Source organism: Mus musculus, chromosome 18 (assembly GCF_000001635.26).
Source record: "Mus musculus strain C57BL/6J chromosome 18, GRCm38.p6 C57BL/6J".
NCBI classification, from domain to species: Eukaryota; Metazoa; Chordata; class Mammalia; order Rodentia; family Muridae; genus Mus; species Mus musculus.
In genome coordinates, this window is record NC_000084.6 from 43,355,903 (window position 1) to 43,380,849 (window position 24,947).

The following is a 24,947-nucleotide window of genomic DNA, read 5'->3' on the forward strand; positions in this document are numbered from 1 at the left end:
AACAATCTGTGAGTCCAAGGTCAGCCTGGTCTACAGAGCAAGATCCAGGACAGTCAAGGCTCCAGAGAAACCCTCTCTCATAAAGAAAGAAAAATCTAGTTTTTCATCTAAAAATACCATGACTTTTATAATAAAAGGGTATAGACTATATACTCCGTGTGGTGGTTTGGATAGGAATGCTTCCCATGGGCTGAATTATTTGAATAGTCACTAGGGAGTGGCAATACTTAACTGGATTAAGGTACAGCCATGTTGGATTTAGTAGGTATGGCCTTTAGAAGGAAATTTGTCAATGGGGGTGAGGTTTGGAGTTTCAAATTCAAGGTTCAGTGTCTTTCTCTCTTCCTACTACCTACGGATCCAATCACCTAACTCTCAGCTACCTGTCCAGCCCCAGGTCTCTCTGTGTGGTGCCATGCTTCCCAGTATGCTGATAAGGAAGCAGACCTCTGAAACTGTAAGCTGGCCTCAAGGAAATGTTTCATTTTCATGAGTTGCTGTGGTCATGGAATATTGACTAATACACTCAGTTTGAAGAATCACTCTTTCACACAGTGCTATCTAAATTTCAAATGTAGACACAAAATATAGATATAAAACCTGGCTTCAGTGAGTTCACAGAATGGACAGATCACAATTTGTGCCTTGAATTTGTGCCTTGTGTTTTCATAAGTCATCAGCATTATAGGAAAAGGTCTATTTGATTTTTCAACCAAAATGAATAAGTAGGTGGGATGGTGGAACAGAAAATCATTTTGAGGAAAGGAAAATAATTTTGGTTTAACCATGAAGGTCAGCTTAGCCCACAATCTCTCCAGCCAAACAGTGGATTATAGTTCAAGAATGTCCCTACTCAGCGTGGGTCAGCTCAGGGCAGTTTTTCCACAATATTCCCATTTACAAAAGCCTCCAAGTCATCCTTGGAGTGACCCAAGTTCTGTGTTTTCCTTAAAGCCACTGAATTTTCTACTGCAGTTATGATGCTCTGTTATACGGGCAACAGAGAAGGAGGGTGGGGCTAATTGCTTGTTTGTGCTCTCAAGGACTGGGCAGGACTTTTAATCACCTTACAAAGCTGAGCACATGGCACACATTTGCATAAGTATGTGTGTTCCTGTGGGTGTACAGTGTCTAATGATCAGAAGATAAGAAGAGACCACAAGAATTTAAGATGATAACGGAACCAAAATCATCATTGCAATGAGAGGGCCCCCTGCCAGATACACATACACACACACTGCATTTTTTTTATTACTAAGTGTAGAGTCAATCTATCCTTGCTACAGGCATGTCTTAGACTTTCTTAAGGATGTGCCATTATTATATAATATTAACATTTTGATCTTATAAAACTGATCGAGGTTAGAAAACTTTGTTCTCAAATTGTTAGGCATGTGACCTCAGAGAGGACTAGTTACCTTGTCTCAATTTCTTCCTTTGTCCAACTGGTATTGATGCTTTGTGCTGGTTAGTTTTATGTCAACCTGATTTAACCTAGAGTCATTTTGGAAGCGGGAACCCCAAAAGAGAAAATGTTTCTACCTATGGGCAAGCCTGTACTACTTTTTTTTTTTTTTTTTTTTTGGTATTTTCGAGACAGAGTTTCTCTGTATAGCCCTGGCTGTCCTGGAACTCACTCTGTAGACCAGACCTCGAACTCAGAAATCTACCTGCCTCTGCCTCCCAAGCGCTGAGATTAAAGGCGTGCGCCACCACCGCCCAGCTGTACTACATTTTCTTGATTGATGGCTGATGTGTGAAGATCTAGCTCACTGTGGATGGAGCCATCCCTGGGATGGTAGTCCTAGGAGCTATAAGAGGCAGCCTGAGCAAGCCAGTAAGAGGTGCTTCTTCAAGCTCCGTACTTCAATTATGACCTCTAGGTTCCTGTTCTGCTTGAGTTCATGATTCCCTTCAGTGATGGGCTAGCAGCTGTAAGGTGAAATAAACCCTTTCCTCCTTAAGTTGCTTTTTTTGTCACAGTGTTTAATCCTAGCAATAAAACCCTAAGCTATCCATGGAGGTGAAAAGCCTCATCCTTGTGTAGATCTGTTGCCTACGAAATGTCACCTCAAGCAGTTATCCCGATACCCCGCTTTTTCAGCTTCAAAGTGACGAACAATATTTATCCCACGAAGATCCTACAAAAAGTAAAGTTACATAGAGAAAAAGGAAAGTGCCTGGAACAAAGTAAAAGTCCCTCACACAGCCCTCATGCTTAAGGGACGAGACTCGGAACTCGAGGAGTGACTCCCACGAGCGGGCGGGATGTTGTGGGAGACGCAGACAAGGCAGCAGAGAGACGAGGCTGGAGCGCGTGCTTTGACTCACCTTTTTCCTTGCTGAGGCTCTGTACCTCCTGCTTGACGCTGTCATTCCAGTGGGTGATGTCCACATGCAAAGCATAGTCACAGCAGCTCTTCCCATCGGCCCACTCACGCCACTTTTCATAGGCCTCTGTCAGGCTAGACTCAGGTTCAGGTACCACGTGGTCAACTGAAGGACAGAGGGCAAAATGGGTGACTCGGAAACAGTTTGGTCTCCCTGTCTCTATTCCTGCTCCTTCCAGCTTGGTTAACTCGGGGACTTGGAACAAATTAGTAGCTTTCTGAAACCTCAGTTTTCTTTTCTTAAAAATGGGTGTAGAGTAGATGGGGAACACGTTATGATTGTATTTTTCCGTCTGAGTTTTCCATATGACTAAGTGCAAAATGCATATATAAGGTGCTTCACTGATACCTGGCGCATATTAAGTGTTAACTCCTCATGACTACCTGCTATTTTTATGTTGTGACTACTGGCTCTGAGTCACTATTAATGGCCAAAGTTGTGTTCTCTTCCCTGGATAGAAGAAGAAGTTCTAGATGTATAGCAGGCATGAGTAACCAAAGCCCATGAACTTGCTAACAAGAATAAGTTTCTCTGAATTCAAACCCACTTTTCTCTGCAACCATGGATGATACATATTTTTAAAATAATTGTGGGTATGTCTGCATCTGTTTGAATCAGCTGCTGGGTGGAGCCTCTCAGAGGACAGTCATGTTAGTCTCCTGTCTTAAGCATACCACAGTATCATTAATAGTCTTGGAGATTGGTGCTTGCCCATGGGATGGGTCTTAAGTTGGGCTGATTGTTGGTTGGCCTTTCCCTCAGTCTCTGCTCGATCCTCAGTCCCTGCATTTCTTGTAGACAGGATAAATTTTGGGTTTAGAGTTTGGTGAGTGGGTTGGTGTCTCTATCACTCCATTGGAAGGACTGTGGGAGGGGGTGACCAGGAAGAGGGGCAGTGAGCAGGGTGTAAAGTGAATAAGTAAAAAAGAAAAAAAGTTAAAACAGTAATGGAGGCATGGTAGTGATCCCAACACCTGGGTGGCTCACTAAAAGCTCAAAACCAGCCTAGCCTGTGTAGCAAGATCCTAATATCTCAAAACAAACAAAACACACCATGCCTAAATTAAGAGAAATGATATTAAGTAAAATTATATTTGTATTTTAAAAAAATAATCATTGTGGTTGTTATAGTAGGGATTTAGCAAAAGCTCTACCCTCACCTGGGCCACAACGGGTAGCTGAGTTAAAGTGTGAAATTGGTTCAGCTTTTGGGAGGACGACATCGAAATATATATCAAAACTCTGGACATTTTCCAGACCAGACTCAATTTACTCTCATGCCTAAGCCTCATGCCTAGGAAGATAAGTTGTAGCTGTCAGCAGCATTTAGTATCTAGACTGTACGCTGATGCATTTACGAAAATGAAAAATCGAAAGTGGCCGAGGTTGAAAAAAATTGAGAAGTTTAGTTTAAAACATAGAGACACTTTTCACAGAGTGACGAGAGACACCCATTTTAAAAGCTGAGGTAGAATGTGAGCAAATGACTGCCTGGAGCAACATTCGTGATCCACCACTTAGTGGAAAAAAAAAAATCACAGCTTTAAATATGGCACAGATACTAGGATCCTGCTGTGAACTTGGAAACTGCCATAGTAAGAAACTCCAGCAGTGAATAGGGTTACGTGGATCCTTTGCCTTGCACACATCTAGAGTTTCTAAGTTATCAATAAAGGGCAAGAATGCATCTGTGGCTCCTTGTAAGCTTTATTCTTCGCCTAAACCTCCCATCTGCTCTCTGCTCCTTTGCTCATGGAGAAAGACCAAGTAGACAAGACTTTACAAGCATGCAGAACAGGCCCAGTTCCTGGCCCAGATGGCAGCCAGCCAAACCAAAGCAAGAACCACGCATTTCCTCTGTCAACAGAGCCCGAGTGCACTGATGGGAAAGCATAATGCATCCAGCTACATCAATACTGTCTTCAAGGACACCAGGGCTTTCCTGGGCAGAAAGCTGCTGAGAAGTCAGCTGGCTTCCTTTTATCAGTTGCGGGGAAAGGCTCAGGCCTCCCTGGACTGCACCTTTTATGGCCTTGCTAAAGTTGAACCCTGCTAGTGGTTCAGTCAAAAGGAAGGTCAAGACAGACTGTAATTCTGGCTCAGGCTGCTCTGTGCCTGTGGGTAGAAGAATAAGCTGTTAAGTAAATAGTGCTGTGTCTGAGTTTGAGGCTAACTCTGGGCCAGTACCCAATTCATTGAGATTCCTTGGAACAGGAAGGACTGCCTGAAATACTATCAGTTCTGTACTCCAATAACATGCAATTTCCCAAGTTTCTCTGGAATTAGTAATTACCAGAAGCAAAAGAAAAGAAAAATAAAAGAAACCGCTCACAGCTTTCCTAATCTTAAAGATACAAATTGGTCAGAATATAGCAAAGACCCAATAGCACTAAATCCACCGAGACCCACTAATCTCCCAAGAACTGTCAGTCTCAATGATCATTCTTTCAGACATATCTTTCTCTGGTTGTTTTCAGTAACATTAAGTTCATGGACGTCCTTTGTGTAACTACAGGAAGTTGGCAGTTTTCCTGCTTTTCCCACACCCAGGGTCACATAGCTTCCATGAACCAAACTGAGAGAAGTGTGTATAATTTCCGTATTTTCAGAGGGCAGTGTTTGACACCTTTCTCAAACCCACAGGGCTGGGCAGTACGAGAGAACGTACTGATCATGGTGGTGCCTCCCGCTAAGGCAGCCTTTGTCCCTTGGAAGAAATCGTCCACTGTGGTCATTCCCTTGTAAGGCATCTGGAAGTGGGTATGGACGTCAATGCCTCCAGGGATCACCATCTTCCCGTTGGCCTCGATGGTCTTCACACCTCCGGGGACAATCAGATTGTCTCCAATTTGCCTGACGAGACAGTGGAACAACGGACAATTAAATGGAGCGATCCTCAAGACGAGCGTAGGATGTCTAAGCAAAGACAGATAGCTGTGTATCCAAAACTACTGCCCCAGCATCATCTGCATGGCACTGTGTTATGGTTTGGTACTGAAATCTAAAGATTGCCAATGTCTAGAGTCAGTGCGTGACTCATATTTTTATATAACTATTTCCATTATTTCATTCACTTTGTTTTTTCTCTCTATTGGTGTGGGATCACACTGGGGAAAATGACAAGGAACGAGAAATAAATGACTGTTAGGTGCAACAGAAGATAATAACTTGGTACAACAACAGGCATGGGGACTTAGTCATCTGTGCCCTAATCAAAGGCGTCTGCTTGAATCACCACCTGCTCAAGTTTCTTTTTCTTACTCCACCATTCCCTGATCAGCTAATAATGCCTTGTTGCAGATGCACAAGGACAGCATCAAACATGCAGCTCTCTCCCACACCCTCTGCTTTTGTATGGTCAGTATTTCAATAGAGGCTCCAGACAAAGAAAAGTAATTATGGTAACCCCGAAGGCTTCAGAACATCCCAGGAAAGAGTGGGGGAATAAACTCATTGAATACATAAATGAGAGTTTCAAAGGTTCATCTCACAAGAATGTGATAACTATTCCCCACAAGGCTGTTTGCAGGCCACTGGTTGCAACATTGCCTAACTTTTTATTTTATTTTATTTTTTAGCTTTGATTTAGACATCTGGCCAGGTCTGCCCTCATAGTATACCTAGGATTCACAGTTTATACTAATACTAAATATCTCCTACCTTGGGCACATATGTGCCCCACTATTTTCCCTTCTGTAGATAGCCCCCCAAATTCTCTTGGGGTAGTAAAAAGTCCACCCCACTGCTGACCAGCAAACTGTAGGTTCACAGCTAATGTGTTCCTGACATGTCTAAGAGTTCAGCTCCACCACATCACCATGGGGCCATTCCAGGGCCACCACAATTCAAAACACACTGTGAGGGGAAAGAATGCAGCCTCTGACTGTAATTCTACTTTAGTCCAGATACTGCCCAGTCCTGTTTCTGTTTTTCTTAGGTTTTCCTCCAGGAGAAATTGAGAACCAAGAGGATGAAGAACTGATGGACCCATGTGGCGTGTGTTTATATACATTTTTATATTTTTTCTACTCATTTTTATAACTAGTGTAATATCCTATCTGAAGCAGATGGGTCCCATCTACGTTTCTCCAACACACGAAGTAAGACTACAGCGATCTCTAACATCTCAGCTTCTATCTCCTGTGTGATCATTTTTTTTTCTGCTGGCAGCCATGACTAACCTATGTAAGTATAGAAGCTACCAGGATTCACAGTCTTGGTTCTGCCAGTTACCAGCAATGGCCAACTTATTATTTGAGTTCATCAAACCCCAATTCTTTCGGTTGTAAAATGTAATAATTCCTCAGTAGGAATAATTCCCTAGTAGAGCTGTGTAGATTAAAAGTTAATCCCTGCCAAGCCCACAAAATACTATTAAGCATATTAGGGATCAATAAACATCAGCTGTTGTAATTAATGATTGTTCCCTCTAAATTTCATCTAGCCTGCTATTTGGTTCTTGGTATTGATACCACCTGATAATGCTGGATCCTCTGGTCTTTTAAAAGACTATAAGGTCCCAAGGACTGAGGAATGTTGACTTGAGCATGCAATGCCCACTGTAAAATGTGACATACAAGTGTCCACCCCCTTACACAAATGCTTTGACGTTAGAAGGAGTCCTGCTAACAGGATGAATGTAGACATATACAGCATCTTATTAATATGATGGTGTAGCTTGCTGTTTATGACTGAATACGGTGTTGATCAAATCCTGTTTTGAAATTCACTATTTAAAAACCTGATACATAAACATTCACTGCCTCCACTTCTTTAGTAGCAAGTTATTCCACTGAGAAACTGTAGATTCGCGATGAATGTACTTGGAAAATAGGCCCCAAATGTATGCCCTATTTGTAACTGCTCTTTCTTTTAAGCCATTTTGTCAAGTTTACTTTTAAGTATTTTCTCTAATGTAAAGCCTTACAGATAAAAAAGTCTGTGACTACCCTGATATCACCTTAGAACCTATGTCATATGCCTTCATATTTTCAGGATGCTATCACTCATGCACACTTCTCAACATCCTAAGGACAGGGATAACATCATCCAATCTTCTATGAGCCATGGCATCCCCTTTAGTACAATGTGCACAAAGATGTCTTAAGAATTTACTCTTTTGGCCAAATTCCGAGTTTTCACTATATGAACCTGAAGCCTCTTCCTTAAGAGAAAAGAAGTGGAAAAGTGGAAGGTTTCATGTACGTACTTTATTAAGCCATCCTCCATGTAAATATCAGCATAAAAGGACTGATCATCATTGACGATTCTCCCTCCCTTGATTAGAAGACGGTCACTCTGGAAAAGAAGGAAGACATGAGTCACTATCGCAGGACCTCAGGGAAGGGTATGTTGCCAGGGTCTTTCCAACTGGCTCTTTGAGTCATCAGCAGGAACACACTTGGTAAACCACCTCTGTGTGCTCAGTGCATTGCACATTTGAATGTGCTGTATTTGATGGGGATCCAGTTATAATTCAAACCAACCCAGTGTTTCACTTCCTGTGTCTGCAAGCTGTCGTCATGGGGCTTTAGGAATATTTATATTACCTATATGGTCTTAATGAAACACTCAGTTCATGCTAGTTACATCGCAATTTTGTTAGCTGATGAAGTTGTAAAGAGTAAGAGAACCATTGATGGAAAAAAGACAAAAATTATTGTAGTTATTCAACTTGGGAGGGGGGAGAAAGTATGATTTAGATTTGCTTCATTATAGTCAGTATCTCTCAATCCTCTTCATGCATTTTTTTTCTTTTTTAGTATCTATGGTATTAAAAATGTTTCATAAGAACATGTTCATACAATTATATGATATTCTTTGACTATGAATGAATATACTTTCTTATTGCTTGAATCATAAAAAGATAAACTCATTAAAAAACTTAGATGAAATTTGAAAGTGATCCAATGTGAAATAATAAAAATATGCTCTTAGTTGGTTACAAAACACACATATGTTCTGTATATCAGAGAAATATAAATTGTTGTCAGTACTGGAGATCACAGATTGCACTGAATGGATGGAGATGAGTTTAATGTTATGAGCTGTGCCTTTGAGGAGACATGGACTAGAAAAATATTCCAGAAGACTGGCTAAACAGAGCTATGGCATGGATAAAGACTACCATTTGATTGGATTTGATGAAGAATTCAACTTACAGACCTTCACTTCATCCATTCATTCATCCGTCTATATCAGTCCGTCCGTCCATCCCTCTGTCCATCCAGCCATCTGACCACTGATTCAGCAAATAATTGATTACTATTATATAGATGGGGAACATGGAGTTGTATAAAAGACTCAGGAGGTCACTGTCTTCATGGACCATAAAGGGGGGGGTGTAGTAATAAAGAGCTGATATAAAATAATGTGGATTTAATGTCATAGGCCACAGGGGAGTGTGATTAGTTCAGATACAAACTATGAAAGGTCTAGTAAGGGGAAAGAAATCTACATGGGGTGGCAATATAGAATTTTTGCAGAAGGGACAATATATATTGAGGCCTCAAGGTAGAGGAAGTACTTGTCTCTTTGAAAAGCTGAGGAAAGTCAGTCTGCAAAAGCTTTATGTTTGAGGAGGTGAGTGGAACAAGATAAGGTTAGGGAGAAAGGGCGGCTACTCATACTGGACTGTTAAGTGTTTAAGTTTTGAATGAAAATGCACTGAGACACGTGGGATGGTTATAAGCAAAGGAACACGGGTAAAGTGGAAAATGCAGTTTTACATCTCAGTGTTCAAAGATGATACTCTTTCTCCACTGCATGGAGCTTAGGGGATAGACCAGGGTCAAGGTCAGAACCATTTAACGCTACCCTTACTTTAATGTCTCTTCCTGTCCCCTGTTGGAGAATACAGCTTCCAAATAGGAGAGAGGTTCAGAGAAGAAAGTCCCATTGACGGATGACTTCCGGATGCAGTAATGCAAGCTGTGATCAAGACTAGAAAATGGGAGATGACGCTAGGATCCCATGTGGGATACAGAAAATTACCTCTTAACTTCTGCTTCCAGGTGTTGCATGAGAATAAGAAGTTTCATCATGTCTTATCACCAGGGGAGCAGACTTGTCAAACACACAGATTAATTAAGGAGTTAGAAACACTTTACATGTGTAGCAGAGAGGCTACGTGGAGGTAGAAAAGGAGGCCCCACCACACAGGATCTATTCCCTCTCTTGTTCTGGGATCTCTCAACATGTCTGCCCTCATTCTGATCCTGCAATGCCCAGTATTTAGCTTAGTGTTAGGTCTATAAATACGGGATTATGTTATATATCGGACTTCATGGCCCTTGCAAATATGTCCTCAGTGCTTTTTTCCAAGTTCATCTGGCATCGAAAAACCATCTTCTTTGTCACACCGTTAGCCTAAATAATGCACTTGCCTGACTCTAGGGCAAATTTTACCAGCTTCTACTTCAATTAATTCTTCACAATTCTCATGTTCTCTAGAGGCTGGTTTATTGTCTCTTGATCCGGCAGGCAGCCCTGTCCACGTTGGGAACATGTGTCGTTTGATCTTTCAGACTTCATTTTCCAGAGCTGTTATATGTTCATCAAATGCATGAAAGAGGGCTGAGATATAGACAAGGATTCTATCTCGTCAATGTAGATAGAATGAGGTAGAAAGGCATCTACCTTACAAATTACATGACTTGACTGTACTGTTTGACTTTGAAGAGAAAACCTGAGCCAGGGGTGGTGGTGCTTTTAAGTCTCATGCCAGGGAGCAAGAGGCAGGTAGATCTCTGTGAATTCAAGACCATCCCAGTCTACATAGCAGCTTCCAGGCTAGCCGGAGTGATATAGTAAGATTGTCTCAAAATAAATAAACCAATTTTAAATATTTTTTTTAATTTCAGCTTTTAACAATACTGCAAAATTATGAGAAGGCTCTAGGTCTATGCTTCCAAACTATTGCAAAAATGAGCAAATTATCCATGCCCAGTTCCTGCCCTCATCTACAAAGCTGTATTTTATGAGTTCTACACATGACTCTAACATATCCTGTAGCCTATAGCCAAGACACAGAGCAATACCATAAGTGAGGAAAAAAAACCCAGTTCTGGATGTCAAGGAGGGTAGCATTTCCTGTAGCAGCTTCCTGAAGAAGTAATCATCATGGTAAACTACACATGGTCACCTATGTGGTGAGCCGCTTTTTGGAAAAGAGCCACATTCTACCTAAATTATGAAACAGGAATAACCTACAGATTCTCAACTCTGAACCACTTTCCTGGACAAGCATCGACAACTGGCAAAGGGGTAATTGCTCTCTGGGTAGCCTTGATGTTCTGCACAAGGAGAGCAGTAGTGGACCCAAGAGGAATCAACCCAATTGGGATCACATCATTGGGCACTCTTCAAATGGTAATTAGATAAACTGGCTTAATGAGGAAGACTCTAAACAGAATCCAATGACAAGTGGTAAACCTGATATAAGTTTTTTGTTTTGTTTTGTTTTTGGTGGGGGAAGCAGCAGGGCCCCTGATCCATGGATTATAAGTGTTGCTATTGATACTCTTACTGTCCATTATGCAGAGCAGAAACATCAAACGTTGAACCAACAGGTCACAAAAATATACGTTCCCTGGGGATTCTTCAACTTGCTGTCTATTTCCCTCATAGCAACCCACTTGACTCACTCTGATCCCATGTATAAAGGCTCCATTATGAAGAGAAGCCTAGGAAAACTATTAGACACTAAGAATTTGAAAGGCAAATGTTGATATTGATACTAAGAAACTCTATCAGAGAGGTATAAAGAGTGGAACTACTGGTTACCCCCAAGCCAGGTAAGACTTATCATCTTTGCACACAAAACAATGTTTGTTATGAATTCACGGACTAGCCTCACAACTACACAGAATCAAACCCCAACAGTAGGAACAAACCCAGCCTCTGTGATTGTTATTGCCAATAAAGAATATATGGGTTGTGGGTTTGTATTTTTGTATTCCTGGCACTGAGTTAGCTGAGCAACCACAATCTAGTTCAGAATGCCTAATCTTTGTCATATAAGGATAAACAAATAATTGGGATATTTCCAGAACTTTCTGAGCTAATTTGAAGGGTACTCATGGTTGTAGACTGAAAACTATCCACTGGAGATGCTGGAGTTTGAACACCTGTTTCCCTGCTGGTGGTGCTGTTTGCTGTTTGGGGATTCACTCCAGCCTTGGAGGAAGTATGTCACATGGGGTGGGCTTCCATAATTTATAGCCTTGGACTACTTCCACTTGGCTCTCTCTGCTTTGTGTCTGCTTTTGCAGATATGATCTTTCCGCTTCTTGTTCTGCCACCTGCTGCCATGTCTCCCCCACCATTTTGGACTCTCCCCCTCCAGAATTGTAAACCAAAATAAACTGTTGCTTTTGACCTCAGTGTTTTATCTCAGCAACAGAAAAGTAACTACTTTAGTATCTATACTCAAAATGGAGTTTGACATTAGCAGCTGAGTCTGCTTAGCCACCATGAGCTAAGCTCCTTTAGTGTCTTGCAGCCCAGCAGGAGTTTAGGCGGCCTGTTGGTCAGTTTGGATCTAGTTGTTTTCCTACTACTACTATGAAAACTACAAAAAAAACAAAACAAAACAAAACAAACAAAAAAACACTTCCACAGGTGTGTGACCTTGAGTTAGAATTTACCCTCTCAGAGCCTTATTTTTTCAGTTGTTTGTTAGTTTGTTTTCTTTCATTATCACATAGTATATAAATAATACCTATTTTACCTCCTAGGGTTGGTGTCAGAAATGGAAAGGACAGGGCAGAGAGAGAGAGGAGAGAGAGAGAGAGAGAGAGAGAGAGAGAGAGAGAGAGAGAGAGAGAGAGAGAACATCTCAGTACCTCAGTACATTACCATAATACATCTAATATCAGTCCTATTTATACTTTTACTAGTATATCTGTGTTAATTCCACTAAGAGCCTTTTAAAGTACCGTATGTTAGAGACAGATTCAAGTTCCTATTTTCCAGATCGGGACCGACACTCAGGGGTGATTTACTCTAAGCAATAGAGTAAGGCACTTATAAGTGCAAGCAAATGGAGTGGTCCGGGTTTGGCACAGCACCAATCCTCCCCCCAGGCTACTGTACCAAAAATAATCACATCTATGTCAAAGGCTCTTTGTGGCAGGACTCTCTTCTTTGATACAGAGTCTGAGTCTTGTGTTTAAACTGCTGACCAGATCTCTGCGGTAGGTAACTTTGGGAATCCATTAACTTTCAGCCTCTGCTTATAAATCAGTGCATTAGACCTGCCCCTTATGGCCCAAAGGTGTTAATGCAGTTTATCAGGGAATTGATTTATGAGCCAGGGTAGTAAGGGCTTTTAAAGTGTGGTAAAAGTTTTTTTTTTTTTCTTTTACTAGGGTTTAGTAATGATTAGAGAAACTAAAAATTCTAAGTTTGTGAAAGTAATTGCAAGTGAGAGAAGACAGAACGAGAGAAAGCAAGGAAGGAAGAATAATATAAAAGAAGATTTAAAGTTGCTAAGGAGAGGGATGAATGGAGTGATGGCTAATTCAAAGTAGGGTAGAGAAAGAAAGGACTAAGTCCGCAACTCAAGCCTAAAGGACCTATTGTTTGACAGCTTTCTCCTCTAGTCTTTAGTATACAGAATGTCATGTGCTGCCTCTGTCTACAGCAATGAAGACATGTCCAGTTGAAGCCAGAGCCTTTCTCATAACTCCCTTCTGGTTATTAGGTCAGCCAGAGAACAGTACTTAACTCTGTGTGTTCTACACTCTGCTGGCATCCCAGTTGCTGAGAATAAAAAGCTACATTCCTTGAAGAGAAAAAGAAAACTTAGAAAGAAAAATTAGTTTTTCAAAATCAAGTCTCCTTTGTCAATCTGTCCCTTTGTCAGACATGGATCTTTTTATCATGTAGATGAAGGCACAGGTGGTTATTTTAAATAAATTCCCATTTGGGCAATTAAATCTCACTTCCTAAAAACACGTTCACCCTTAAGAATAGATCAGGTTGGGTAAAGTAGATGGATGAAATCTTGTTGATGTTCTTCCCCTAAGCAGCAGCAGCTAGACAGAGAGAGAGAGAGAGAGAGAGAGAGAGAGAGAGAGAGAGAGACAGAGACAGAGACAGAGAGAGAGAGACAGAGAGACAGAGACACAGAGAGAGACAGACAGACAGAGACAGACAGACAGACAGAGACAGACAGACAGACAGACAGACAGACAGACAGACAGACAGACAGACAGACAGAGAGAACCTGGTTCTCTAAGTTAGTTCTATTAATTCATGGTCGGTGGGTGGGAATGGATTCAGAAAAGGGTACCAATGAGGCCCTAAGCATTGAGCATGCTCAATACAATTTGAATACAATTCCTTTCGAGAGGCTTACACTAGCTGGGATTGGACAAGTGACTTTACCTCTCTGAGTTTCTATCACTTTGCCTGTAAAATAAGGACAATCATGTCATCTTCTTGTAATTCTGGTAAGGGTTTGGAGGGAAACTCTGTGAAGTGCTAACCTCTGCTTGAACACTAAATTCCCAGTGCATGTGAGTAATTATCTTTCATATTATCATTCACACTGAAAAGCTCTTGTCATTAAAAAAAAAAGTGTTGAACAAGCACTTTTTTAATCAAAATACAACAGACCTTCCCATGTAGGGGATTTCATAGTCTCTAGACCCCAGCCTGCCCTCAGCAGCTGTTCTATGTTCTTACCAAGGGCAGCCAAGGCGTCTCCTTATAAACCCACCCCCACAGGGCAAGTTCCCATGGTCCTTCCAGGTCATTCTTCCTCGGCAACTCAGCCCTCATGAAAGACAGGAATCTACTCCCTTTCAGCAGGGACTGGGAGTGGGTGGTGAGGACTTGAAACTGGCTCATGCCCACGCTCTTCACCCAGCACGCGGATCTGTTTCCAGGGCCCAGGGTGACAATCGACTTTGAGACACAGAAACAAAAAGCTCCACATGAAGATGGACAATCAGGAGCAATGTAAGTTCTTAGCTCTGAGTCTTCCCTGAGCTAGAGCACAGTTTGACGGGATAACCTATTCCAAACTCCAAAACTGGTAGGGATAAATGTCTCAAACACACTTTCTTGTCATTTAAACACACAAAGGACCTCAGAGGCTTGCTGGATGTAAGTGAACTTGAGAGACCCCTTTCAAGACATAGCCCACTATGCGGAGTACACAATATATGGAAAACACTGCTTTCATTTATCATCTTGGGTTTGGCCCTGAATGGATAAAAGTGGGAAGAGAAGAAAATGGATGAAGAAGGCAGTAGCTGACAGGGGTATGAACCAGGTCGTGGTGGCTGTCTCTGGGACTTGAACATCAAAGCCAGCCGCATGCATTCTTCTCTTGCCAGAACTTCATGTCAACCATTTTGAAGATGTAGTTATCAAAGGGCTTGATGAGTGATGGGGTCTGTCCCAGGTCACAGTGGACAGGGGAATGAACTATAGATGGCCCTTTAATCTTAGCTCCTTGATAACAGTCAATCTTCAATGGGAGTCTAGACATGGATAAGCTCAAGAGGATGGTCAGGCAGGGTAAAGAAACCTGGAGGGAATGATGCTAGCTAGCCCAGGACGGGCAGAGCAGAGGAAATTCCCATTCTTGTAGGTCAGCTGGATCTGCAATGGTCAGAGAAGTCATTTGAACCCCTCCTTCATGATGCTTGGCATATCCTCATTGAATCTCTGCTTTTATCTACTTAATGTTATCCTTATATAATGCCTTTAAGCCCCAAATAGTAAACATAGGGATACATGTAGCTAAAACACTCCAATTCCCTCTGTAATCAGCTGCCTTGAAGAGTGTTCAAGAAGATGGCCTCAGTTGACTATTTCACTTCAAAGGTTGCTAAGTGTATGGAGAGTGTTAGGAAGAGACAAGTACCATACTTTCCCCTTGACCTAAAAGGGAAATGATGTAACAAGAATTCTAAGCCTGGAGTTGGCACAATGGTGGCATTAGTAAAAATCTGCCACCAAGCCTAATGTCCTGCATTCAATCCACATAGCAGACAGAGGATAGGCTTTCTAAAATTATCTTCTAATTTCATCTTGCACATCTTGGTATGTGCTCCTTCCTCACAAATATCCTCCCCATAAACACATACAAATGCAAGAATGAATGTGTTTAAATTAATTAATTAATTAATTAATTAATTTTCGTTTTTTGTTAACATGGTCTCTTTACATAGCCTAGCTGTTCTAGAACTTACTACATAAACCAGTCTGATCTCAAACTCACAAAGGTCTGCCTCTCTCTAACTCCCAAATGCTGGGTTTATGCCTGGCAGTAAATTATATATATATATGTAAACATTTATTTATATATTTAATAAACATATAATTAAATGTTTATATATTGCATATCATATATCATATATTATTGTATACTATATATTATTATATAATTTTTTGAAATACTATTGCTGCACTAAAACATAGGCAAGTCTAATAAAGGTTACAGGAACAAAGATGTACCAATAAGAATATATGTTAACATGGGCTAACAAGAGCAGGACCCAAAGTAGAACGGAAGAGACTTCTCAGATATTAGGCAGCTCTTGAGATAAAAAATTATGGGGGAATCATCTCACAGTCTGCTTGAGAGGACAAGGGTAAGGACCAAAATAGGGAATAAGTGTAGTTTTTCAGAAAATAAGGTATTTCAAGCCAAAACGGGGAAACATGGTATAGGCTTCACTGGGTGTTTGATTGGTGGAAACTGGAAACAATGCTCTCTGGACAGACACACACACTAACAGCACTTTCCAGAGCTGCACGGGACTCAGGGAGCTGGGAAGCATGGGCTGCATCTGTAGTCTCTTTAAACACACATTCATAATCTACAGAGCACAGATGAGAATGCTTATGTCATAGGCATGAGACTAATGGTGAAATGGAGAGTTGGGCACAAGATAACCTGTAAGTGGAGGCTTTGTAAATACGACCGCAGGTACTGTCCTGTGACTTCCACTTTATCATTTTTTTTTTAAATGTAGATGTAGAGGAAAGCTGTGCTGGTTAGTTTACTGTCCACTTGACACAATCTATCATCTGGTAAGGGGAGACCTTGGTTGAGAAAATGCCACCATCAGGTTGGCTTGTAGGCAAGCCTGTGGGACAATTTTTTTTTGATTGATTGATTGATGATTAATGCAGGAGGGTCCACTTCATGGTGTATGGTATACCGTGCCTGGGCTGGCGGTGCTGGGAGGTATGAGAAAGATTGCTGAGCTTGAACCTCAAGGGAGAACAAGTCATAAACAGCTTTTCTCCTTGGCTTCTGCTTCAGTTCCTGCCCTGACTTCCCTCAATAATAGACTGTGATGTAGGAGCATAAGCCAAATTAACCCTTTCCACCCCAAGATGCTTTGGGTCATGGTATTTACCACAGCCATAGAGGTAAACTAGGAGAAAAGCTAAACTCACAGATGCTAGCACAACAATAAGGTAGCTGTTTTCACAACACTAAACCATCTAACGCACATTGCTCTCAGAGCGTACTGGGACATCCAGGAAAGACCCAAGAAAACTCAGAGCTTTGACGACCGGCTTCAAACCATCTGCTCTGGATTTTGTATTGTCTCTTGGATTTTGTGATGATTCATTTTGAGTGTCAACTTCCTAAGGTCCAGAGTCAACTGAAAGACACATCTTTGAGAATGACCAGAAAAGATCAACTGAAAGTTTAACTAACAGGAAAAGGGAAGAGAGGGAAGAACATTCCATGGACCACCCAGATAAAGGATGGCTAAGGAAGGAATCGGTCTCGCTTGCCTGCCGGATTTTGTTTCTTGATGGTGAATACATCCTAAGCTTCAGTTAGACCCAGATTTTTCATCCTTTCGAAGCAGACTGAAGAGCAGAGACTCTTTTGGAATCTTCTAGGTCTTCTGCGTGAGATTAAACAGCTGAGGGATCTGGCTTCATGAACTGAGCAGCTATGGGGGTTCCAGCCATTGCCAAGTACAGAGGGCCATTATTGGGCGATCCAGCACTTATTGTGTAAAAGCATTCTAGTACCACCCCTTTTATAACATACGCACATTCTACTGCTTCTGTTCCAGATAGAGAATTTCAAACCCACCCATGTACTATAGGTGAACTCGCTCTCTCTGTCTCTCTCCCCTCCCCTGTGTGTGTGTGTGTGTGTGTGTGTGTGTGTGTGTGTGTGTGTGTGTTTTCTAAGGAAATGGGACTAGGATGCTATTGAGCAGAATCCATGATCTGTCAGCATTGGGCCTATGTCATCAGGAAATGAACACAAAAGTCCATCCTTGGCCTTGATTTTAAGGACAAACAAGCTTAATAACTCAGTACTGAAACAAAGGCTTCCATGATGATTAGCCAGAGTGTCGGGTATAGGCAGAAATGAAACAATAATTAAAGTAACTCAGGAGCACAAATAAAAATGCAGAGTGAAAACAAAAAAGGGCAAGATTAGAGAGAGTAAAAGCGAGTGCCAGCAGATGGGCGTGCAGGGGGTTGAGTGGGCAAAAGTGGCACACTGAGGCTTTGCATGGTGGTTGGGACTCTGTGATGAACAACGTCATGCGTTCTGCAAAGGGAGAGACTCCAGTCAGAAACTGGACTGCTATCAACAATGTTATTAGTGGGGGGAGAGAGGGAGATGGAGGGAGGGAGGGAAGGAGGTAGAGAGAGGGAGAGGCGGAGAGAGAGGGAGACAGAGAGAGAGAGAGTTTTGTAGTGATCAAAAAACTCACACAGGCCTTGTCTGACATGAGCCTGAATTGCTGATTTGAACACACAGGTATGGTCAGAACAATTCCTGATCAGACTCGGAAGTACTAATTTATGACAGTATTGATTACTGTGATTTACAACTTTTACTGGAAATTTGTTAGGTGTTGAAATGGTCATAAGTTTATATACTTTGGCTCAAGAAAACTGCAATAAAATGCTAACTGATGTGCCTTCATCATCCCCATCAATTGATGGGGTGAACTCACAGTCTGACCTCACTTAGCCAGTCAGTGGAGAATTGGTTTCCAATGTAAGAAATGCATTCCAGTAGGAAACTGAGGACCAGCTGTGGATGCCTGAAACCAAGATTGTTCAAACAGTGGCCAGAGATGGGAGGCAAACACTTAGGGAGTTCAAGATTTATTCTGTGAATAATAGAAAGCTCTTAGAAACCTTTTTTTTTTCCAGAAAGATATATGAAGTTTAATCCCAGACTTAAAAAATTGTAAAAAGAATTAGGTTGACAGAATGATTATACTGGAGATAAAGAAACTACCCTTAAAATAGCAGCCAGCAGGAGGAGAAAAGGACAGTCTAGAGGTCGCCTTAGCAGTCAGGAAAGAGCAGGAAATATAGGTTAACATTGACCTTGAGTTATTAAGCAGCATTTAATGATGGGATTGTCTGATACAGTATGGACCTGGGTTAAGGAAGTTCACTGGACACGCACATCCAGGGCCTGCCAACAGCGTGAACTCAGAACTTGTAACCACTCAGCCTTGAAGGTGACAGAGGAGGAAGTGGTTCCTAGAACTGGAAAGGGTTGCTGTATGTTGAGGGCTGTGTGGCAGAGAGCTATACTCCTTCCCCGGATACAGTCAGCCACGTCAGGCCCCCCAGGAGGAATTAAGGAGGGAAAAATACCCTGACTTCTCTGTCCCTTTCCCTCAAGTCTCCTACTGATACCATGTGATAAATGAAGGAGAGTATGGAAGCAACGGAGATGCTTAATGCGGGGCATAAAGCCCAGGGCTTGGAGCAGGGCAGAAAAGAAGCAGAGAGAGAAGCCAGAGAACAAGAAACATCCAACAATGAGCTAGGACTTAGTAACTAAAACCATGGCATGAGTTACTAGGAATAAAATATGATTTTATTAATTTGAGAGATTTTGTTTGTTTTATTTTTCCAATACTGGGAACATCGCAAGAGCCTTCAGCATGCTAAGTGACTGACCACAAGGCTATTTTACATTTGCGGTGTGTGTGTGACATACACTCCACAGCATGATTGTGAAGGTCAGAGAGCAATTTTTGGGAGTCAGTTCTCTCCTTCCACCATATATCCAAGAGATCAAACTTGGGTTATCATGCATATCAGCAAGCACTTTTATCCCCTGAGCCATTTCTCTGGCCCCAAATTATTTTTTATGTTTATTTATTTTGTGTGCCAAAGCAAGTCAAATCTATATTTTGAGAAAACAAAAACAAACAAACAAAAAAAACAAAACAAAACAAAAAAAGCTACACTACACTACAGTTGGACCCAAAAAATAGAATGCAATTCTTGTCAAAATTCACAGAATAGTTAAATCTACACATGTAAATTAGTGCAAATTTAGGGTGGGTTTTCAAACCTCAAATGATCCAGATTTATAGTAGGTCTTCCTTCCTCAAATAAAATTTAATCAAGAAAAAAAAATACCTAACAGGTGAGCCAAATTCTTGAGATTTAATTAGTCCCAGATGTAATCAAATTAACAGCCAGGATTAGAGATCACAATTTGTGTATCATGCTTTTGTGTAGACAGGAGGAAGATCTGGAAGGAGAAACAGATTGCTATCCTGTTTGTAGTAGAATGGGATGCAGAAGGCAATATGAAGAACAGCCAAAACTCTCTAACTACTTGCACTATTTAGGTGCAAAATATACAAGGCACTTTATAATTTTCTGAAGAAATTTTATATGGAAAAATTACAAAATGGATAAAGATTGAATTGATTGCTGATGTGACATGAAGAACATAGATTTTAAAAAATACCTAGCATATCATGAAGGAAAGTTTGATTCCTAAAGAGCTGAAGGAGAGGAAGTGATGTAAAAAAAAAAAAAAAATTCACCACTCTTCAACACAAGATTCTCATCAATAAATGCAGAGGGGCAAGAGAGTAATACAAGTGAGATACGAAATGGAATAATAATTTTGAGGCATTGGTTAACCAAAGAGACATGAAGCAGAAATGGGGCCTTGGGATTTAGGAAAATGATATCCATGGATAGACTTGAGTTACTAGCACACTGGAAATTCCTAAGTCCATAGAAAAACAACAAATGGTGACAGATTGTTAGAAATGTGGGACTCTGGCAAGTGATGTCTTGCCTTTGTTGCTGTGTGGATGCTGTGTGGATGAATGGTCCCTACTCCTTTGCTGAGAGGCGATTCTCCTCTTTAATCGTTTCTGACAGACAGCTGCCTGTGGCTGGGTCTTCACAGTGGCAGGGAAGCCTGGTAAATTCTCAGCCCACTGCCTCTCAGAAACAAGAAACCTTTTCACTAGATCTGAAAGCCAGCCAAACTGTAATTCCCGGAAGTGAAATGCAGGCTTGGGCCTTAGAATATGTGAGCGGCACCTTCAAATGACAGGCGATTGCACCCAGCAATTTGTAGAGGCCACAGAGATCCTTTTCCAAGTCTGAGATTATACTTTAAGAGTTGGTGGGGACTTCCTGGGAATTGTGGCTAAAAGCATGCAACCACTGACTTATGCAACTCCCTAAAACTGTCCCATGGTAGAAACGTTTTATAGAAGGCACAGCTTGTAGTGTCCCGGCTCCCACCAGGGACAGGGCCTGGATGTAAGGGTCTTGGAGAAAGGCACAGTTTCCAAGGCCAGAGATGGGCTCAAGCTTGCTGTAACTTGGACGTTCAGACTTGACTCTTCTGAACAGGAGTACAAAGAACACGTCCTCATCCTCTCTGCAGTCTAAGAACCCAAGCCATGGGTCTGTGCCAGAGTTTAGGGTTAACAGAGGAAGGAAGGAAGGCCTTCAAGAAAATGATTATTGTCCTCAAAAGACCACCGTGATCTTAAATTCTGGGTACAGAAGATATTCAACAAATGTCAGTTCCTTTAAAAGTGAGAACACACATCTCGGGATGAAGTTATTGGTTTTGTTGTCTACTTGCCTCTCTTTTCTCTATTCTCGAAAAACAGTTTGACTTTTCACTTTTTTTTTTTTTAAATAAAAGTCTGGTTCAGTTCAGTGAAGAAGTAGCCTTAACTATTTTATAGTAAAGACCACAGAACAGTTCGTGTGTGTGTGTGTGGTGTGTGTGTGTGTGTGTGTGTGTGTGTTTGTAAATTGTCCACTTTTATTGGTAGAATAACTTACTGGGTAAGAAGTATAAAAGCAGGTATTTGCTTTTTTTTTTTTTTTTTTTTTTCTTGACAGACAGTCCAATCCCTTATGTTAGAGAAAAGCTAAGAGAAACCCAAAATTTGTCGTGCCTACAAGATGTGCAGGGATAAAGACAGAGCAGAGATTAAGGGAATGGCCAACCAATGGCCAACTTGAGACCTATTCCATGGGCAAGAGCCAAGCCCTGACACTATTAGTGATACTCTGCTATGCTTGCAGACAGCAGTCTAGCGTAACTCTCCTCTGAGAGACTCCACCCAGCCAGTGATGGAAACAGATGCAGAGACTCACAGACAAACATTAGGAAAAGCTGGGGGAGTCTTGTGGAAGAGTTGGGGAAGGATTGAGGGAGCTGGAGGGGTCAAGAATACTATAAGAAGCCGGGCGTGGTGGTGCATGCCTTTAATCCCAACACTTGGGAGGCAGAGGCAGATGGATTTCTGAATTCGAGGCCAGCCTGGTCTACAGTTAGTGCCAGGACTGCCAGGGCTACACAGAGAAACCCTGTCTCAAAAAACAAAACAAAACAAAACAAAACAAACAAACAAACAAACAAACAAAAAGAATACCATAAGAAGAGCAACAGAGTCAACTAACCTGGGTCTATGGGGGTTCTCAGAGACTGAACAACCAATCAAAGAGCACATAGCACAAGTATTACAAAGAAACTTAGGGTGGGATATCAGGCCATGCTTTCTGTGGTCCTTTCTTGACACACAAAATGTATTATGGCCTTGAGTAATCCCCAGTCTCTGTCTTCTAACTGGCTTAAAAACCTCTATGTACCCGCAGCCTTGCTTTCACCAGAAAGGGGCCTATTAAAGCAACGGCAATCCTGACTCACTTGCCCCAAACTTCCCCAAGTTATATTGACAGGGAAAATTATAAATACTTTGAGAGCAAGGAAGGCCTGGACTGAAATGAACTCTGAAAATAAATACAAAGGAAGCCACATGTAAAAATAATCTGAACTTGTGACAAAGCTTCCTTCATCTTCAACAAACTCCTCCGACTCTAGGAACAAGTGGCAAAAACCAGAGCATTATAGATTGTTTTCTATTGGCCAAGGCTATGCTAACATTACAGGCATATGTCCCCCATATTTAAAGACAAGATGACTTCATCCTTACCCACAAAGCCATGAAGCTATGCTCCCTCTTCTAGGTCATTACTTAACATTCTCTTTTCCTAGCCTGTGGGAGAACAACCTTTTGGAACTGTTCTTCAGAAAGCCCTTGTGATGCACATCTCGCCAGAAATGCTTCAGATTTAACTTTATAGTTGTCCACGTTCTATACACAGCAGATATACACTGGGAGGTGTATTAAATTGTGTCTAAAAACAATAGCCAAGTATGATCTCAGACACACATCTGTTAGTGCTCCCTGTTCCTCACCACTCCAAGTCTCACTCCTAATCTCACTCCTAAGGGTAGACCAAGAGCCCTTGCTTTGACAACACACAACATACAGTAGATATGGCTCTGTTATCACTGAAAAGATAGTCTAGTGGCCTTTTCTTATTACAATTAACTTTTTTTTTTACATCACTAATGTGTTTCCTTATGGCATTTTTATACACATGCTTCAGTATGTTTTATCCTAATTTGTTCCTCCTCCTTCCCCCACACACTGCTCTCCCCAGGCTCCTTGGCTGCCTCTGACTGGTTCCCTTTTCTAAATGGTCCCACAGACTGTCTTCATGTATCATCTTTTTTCCTTGATGCTCCTGAACCAATTAACCTGAGAGAGCACATTAGTTTAAAGGCAAGGGGCAGTGTGATGTTTTATTCATGCTTACACCTGATCCTTTGTTTGATGTTTGCCAAATATATCTAGTGATATGATAGCAAACAAAAAACAATCTTCCACTATGATGATTGAAACAGGAAGGAACAAACAAGGGTCTAGACACATGTTAGAATCTCAGCAGAGACCAGGAAAATTTAGAAGACAGGAGCCAGAGGAGATGAGAGAGTAGAACTACTTTTGATTATTTTCCAAGAAGGTACATATACGAAGGTGTCAGTAAAGAAAGATCTGAATGGTATGTTCTTAGAAAAAAATCCCATGCTCACTTTGAGACAAGAGGAAACACACACACTATAAGCTAGAGGCAAACACACAACCTAGGACAAGCAGGATACGAGGCAAAGCCACTGGAAGCCAGTGGCAGCAGGGGGCACATGTAGCCTCTGGAGCCAGGGCCTGGGCTTTATTTGTGGTACTAAAGAAGACATTTCATCAAGACAGTTACTTGGCCTGGTCTATATGTTAAAGGGGCACCATGATTAGCCATGAAGGATAAATTTAGGAATGAGCACAATGGAGCACTAAGGAGGGTTTCTTTCAGTAAGATGAGGGCCTCGAACTAGGCTGGAGCCAGCGTCTGGTTTGAAGATCTTTGCAATGCTGAAGTTTGCAGAAGTCAAGCCAACAGGCAGATAAAGCAAGCTGAACACATCTCAGCAAGCATCTCTCTATTTGCAGACACCACAGCCACAGACAAGAGGGAGCAATGCCTGTCCATTTTCTACTTTCTTCTTGGTTTTCATTAATTGCATGTTCATCATCTTATTATTTCAATACAAGTAAAATAAATCTTCAGACTAGTTGAGATAATTCTAAACTATGTTGTGGAAAAATAGGATTTCTCCTCATGATTTGTCAGTATGGATTTCACTTGCTGCTTTAGCAAAGGTAATTCATTCTCTTTTGGAGGGTCAGATGTCTTCAGGGTCATGGATCTGTCACTATGGATGCAAATTCTTTATTACAAGTAGATATGTATCCCCTCATTTTTTGGAAGTCTAAACTCTAGAGAAACCCAACTACTGATAGTCTGCTGATAGTCCCCCACCTTACTTTTAACACTAAAATTCAAAGCCAAACTTATCTAATCTCAGAATTGGCTTCAAGTTCACTGAGGCTCTGGAGTTGTTTGCTTCTTTAAGTGTTCTTTACATCCTGGTGAGCATCTTCACTGGAAAAGGGCACAACATATTAAGTGAAGGCTTAAGGTCAGACAAGAAGGTAAATTTGGGCCCCCTTCTATCAGCAACCATAACCACAAGCCTCCAGTCACTATCTATGAAGTAAGGCTGGTAATACCTGTATCCAGGCATGCTATGAGGTTTGACTATCATTCCATCTCTTAATATAATTTCTTATAAATAATGATTCCTGTCACAAGGTAAGAGTTCAAATGTTCTCATTCTCTGACTTTAACCTTCATCCTGTGTGGCCCTGTGAGAGCCTGCAGGTCTGAGGTTATGGGCCAGCAGGTGTGGCTGCTGAGTTCCTGCACCACCTTCTCTTCTTCCGAGGGTTTATAAATGGCCTCCCTCTGGCCTGTGTATGTATGTGGGGGTGAGGGTTGTGGTGGTGGGGTGTGTATGTATGTTTATGTTATTTTATTCAGATTGGGTGGAGGCTGGCTCG

At 41.5% G+C, this 24,947-nt stretch overlaps 1 protein-coding gene across 3 annotated transcripts in view; it reads right to left on the reverse strand.

Moving 5' to 3' along the window:
- The window catches only part of Dpysl3 (dihydropyrimidinase-like 3), a 117,308-nt gene that overhangs the window by 34,924 nt on the left and 57,437 nt on the right, over positions 1-24,947 (reverse strand). For 2 of the 3 annotated variants that reach the window (NM_001291455.1, NM_009468.5), the window contains exons 2-4: positions 7,601-7,689; positions 5,060-5,244; positions 2,332-2,496 (exon numbers count right to left, since the gene is read on the reverse strand). In NM_001291455.1, coding sequence (NP_001278384.1) covers positions 2,332-2,496; positions 5,060-5,244; positions 7,601-7,689 — 439 coding nt within the window. Of the gene's footprint in view, positions 1-2,331; positions 2,497-5,059; positions 5,245-7,600; positions 7,690-17,163; positions 17,371-24,947 lie in introns of those variants that run through there. The other variant, NM_001136086.2, reaches the window with a different exon arrangement.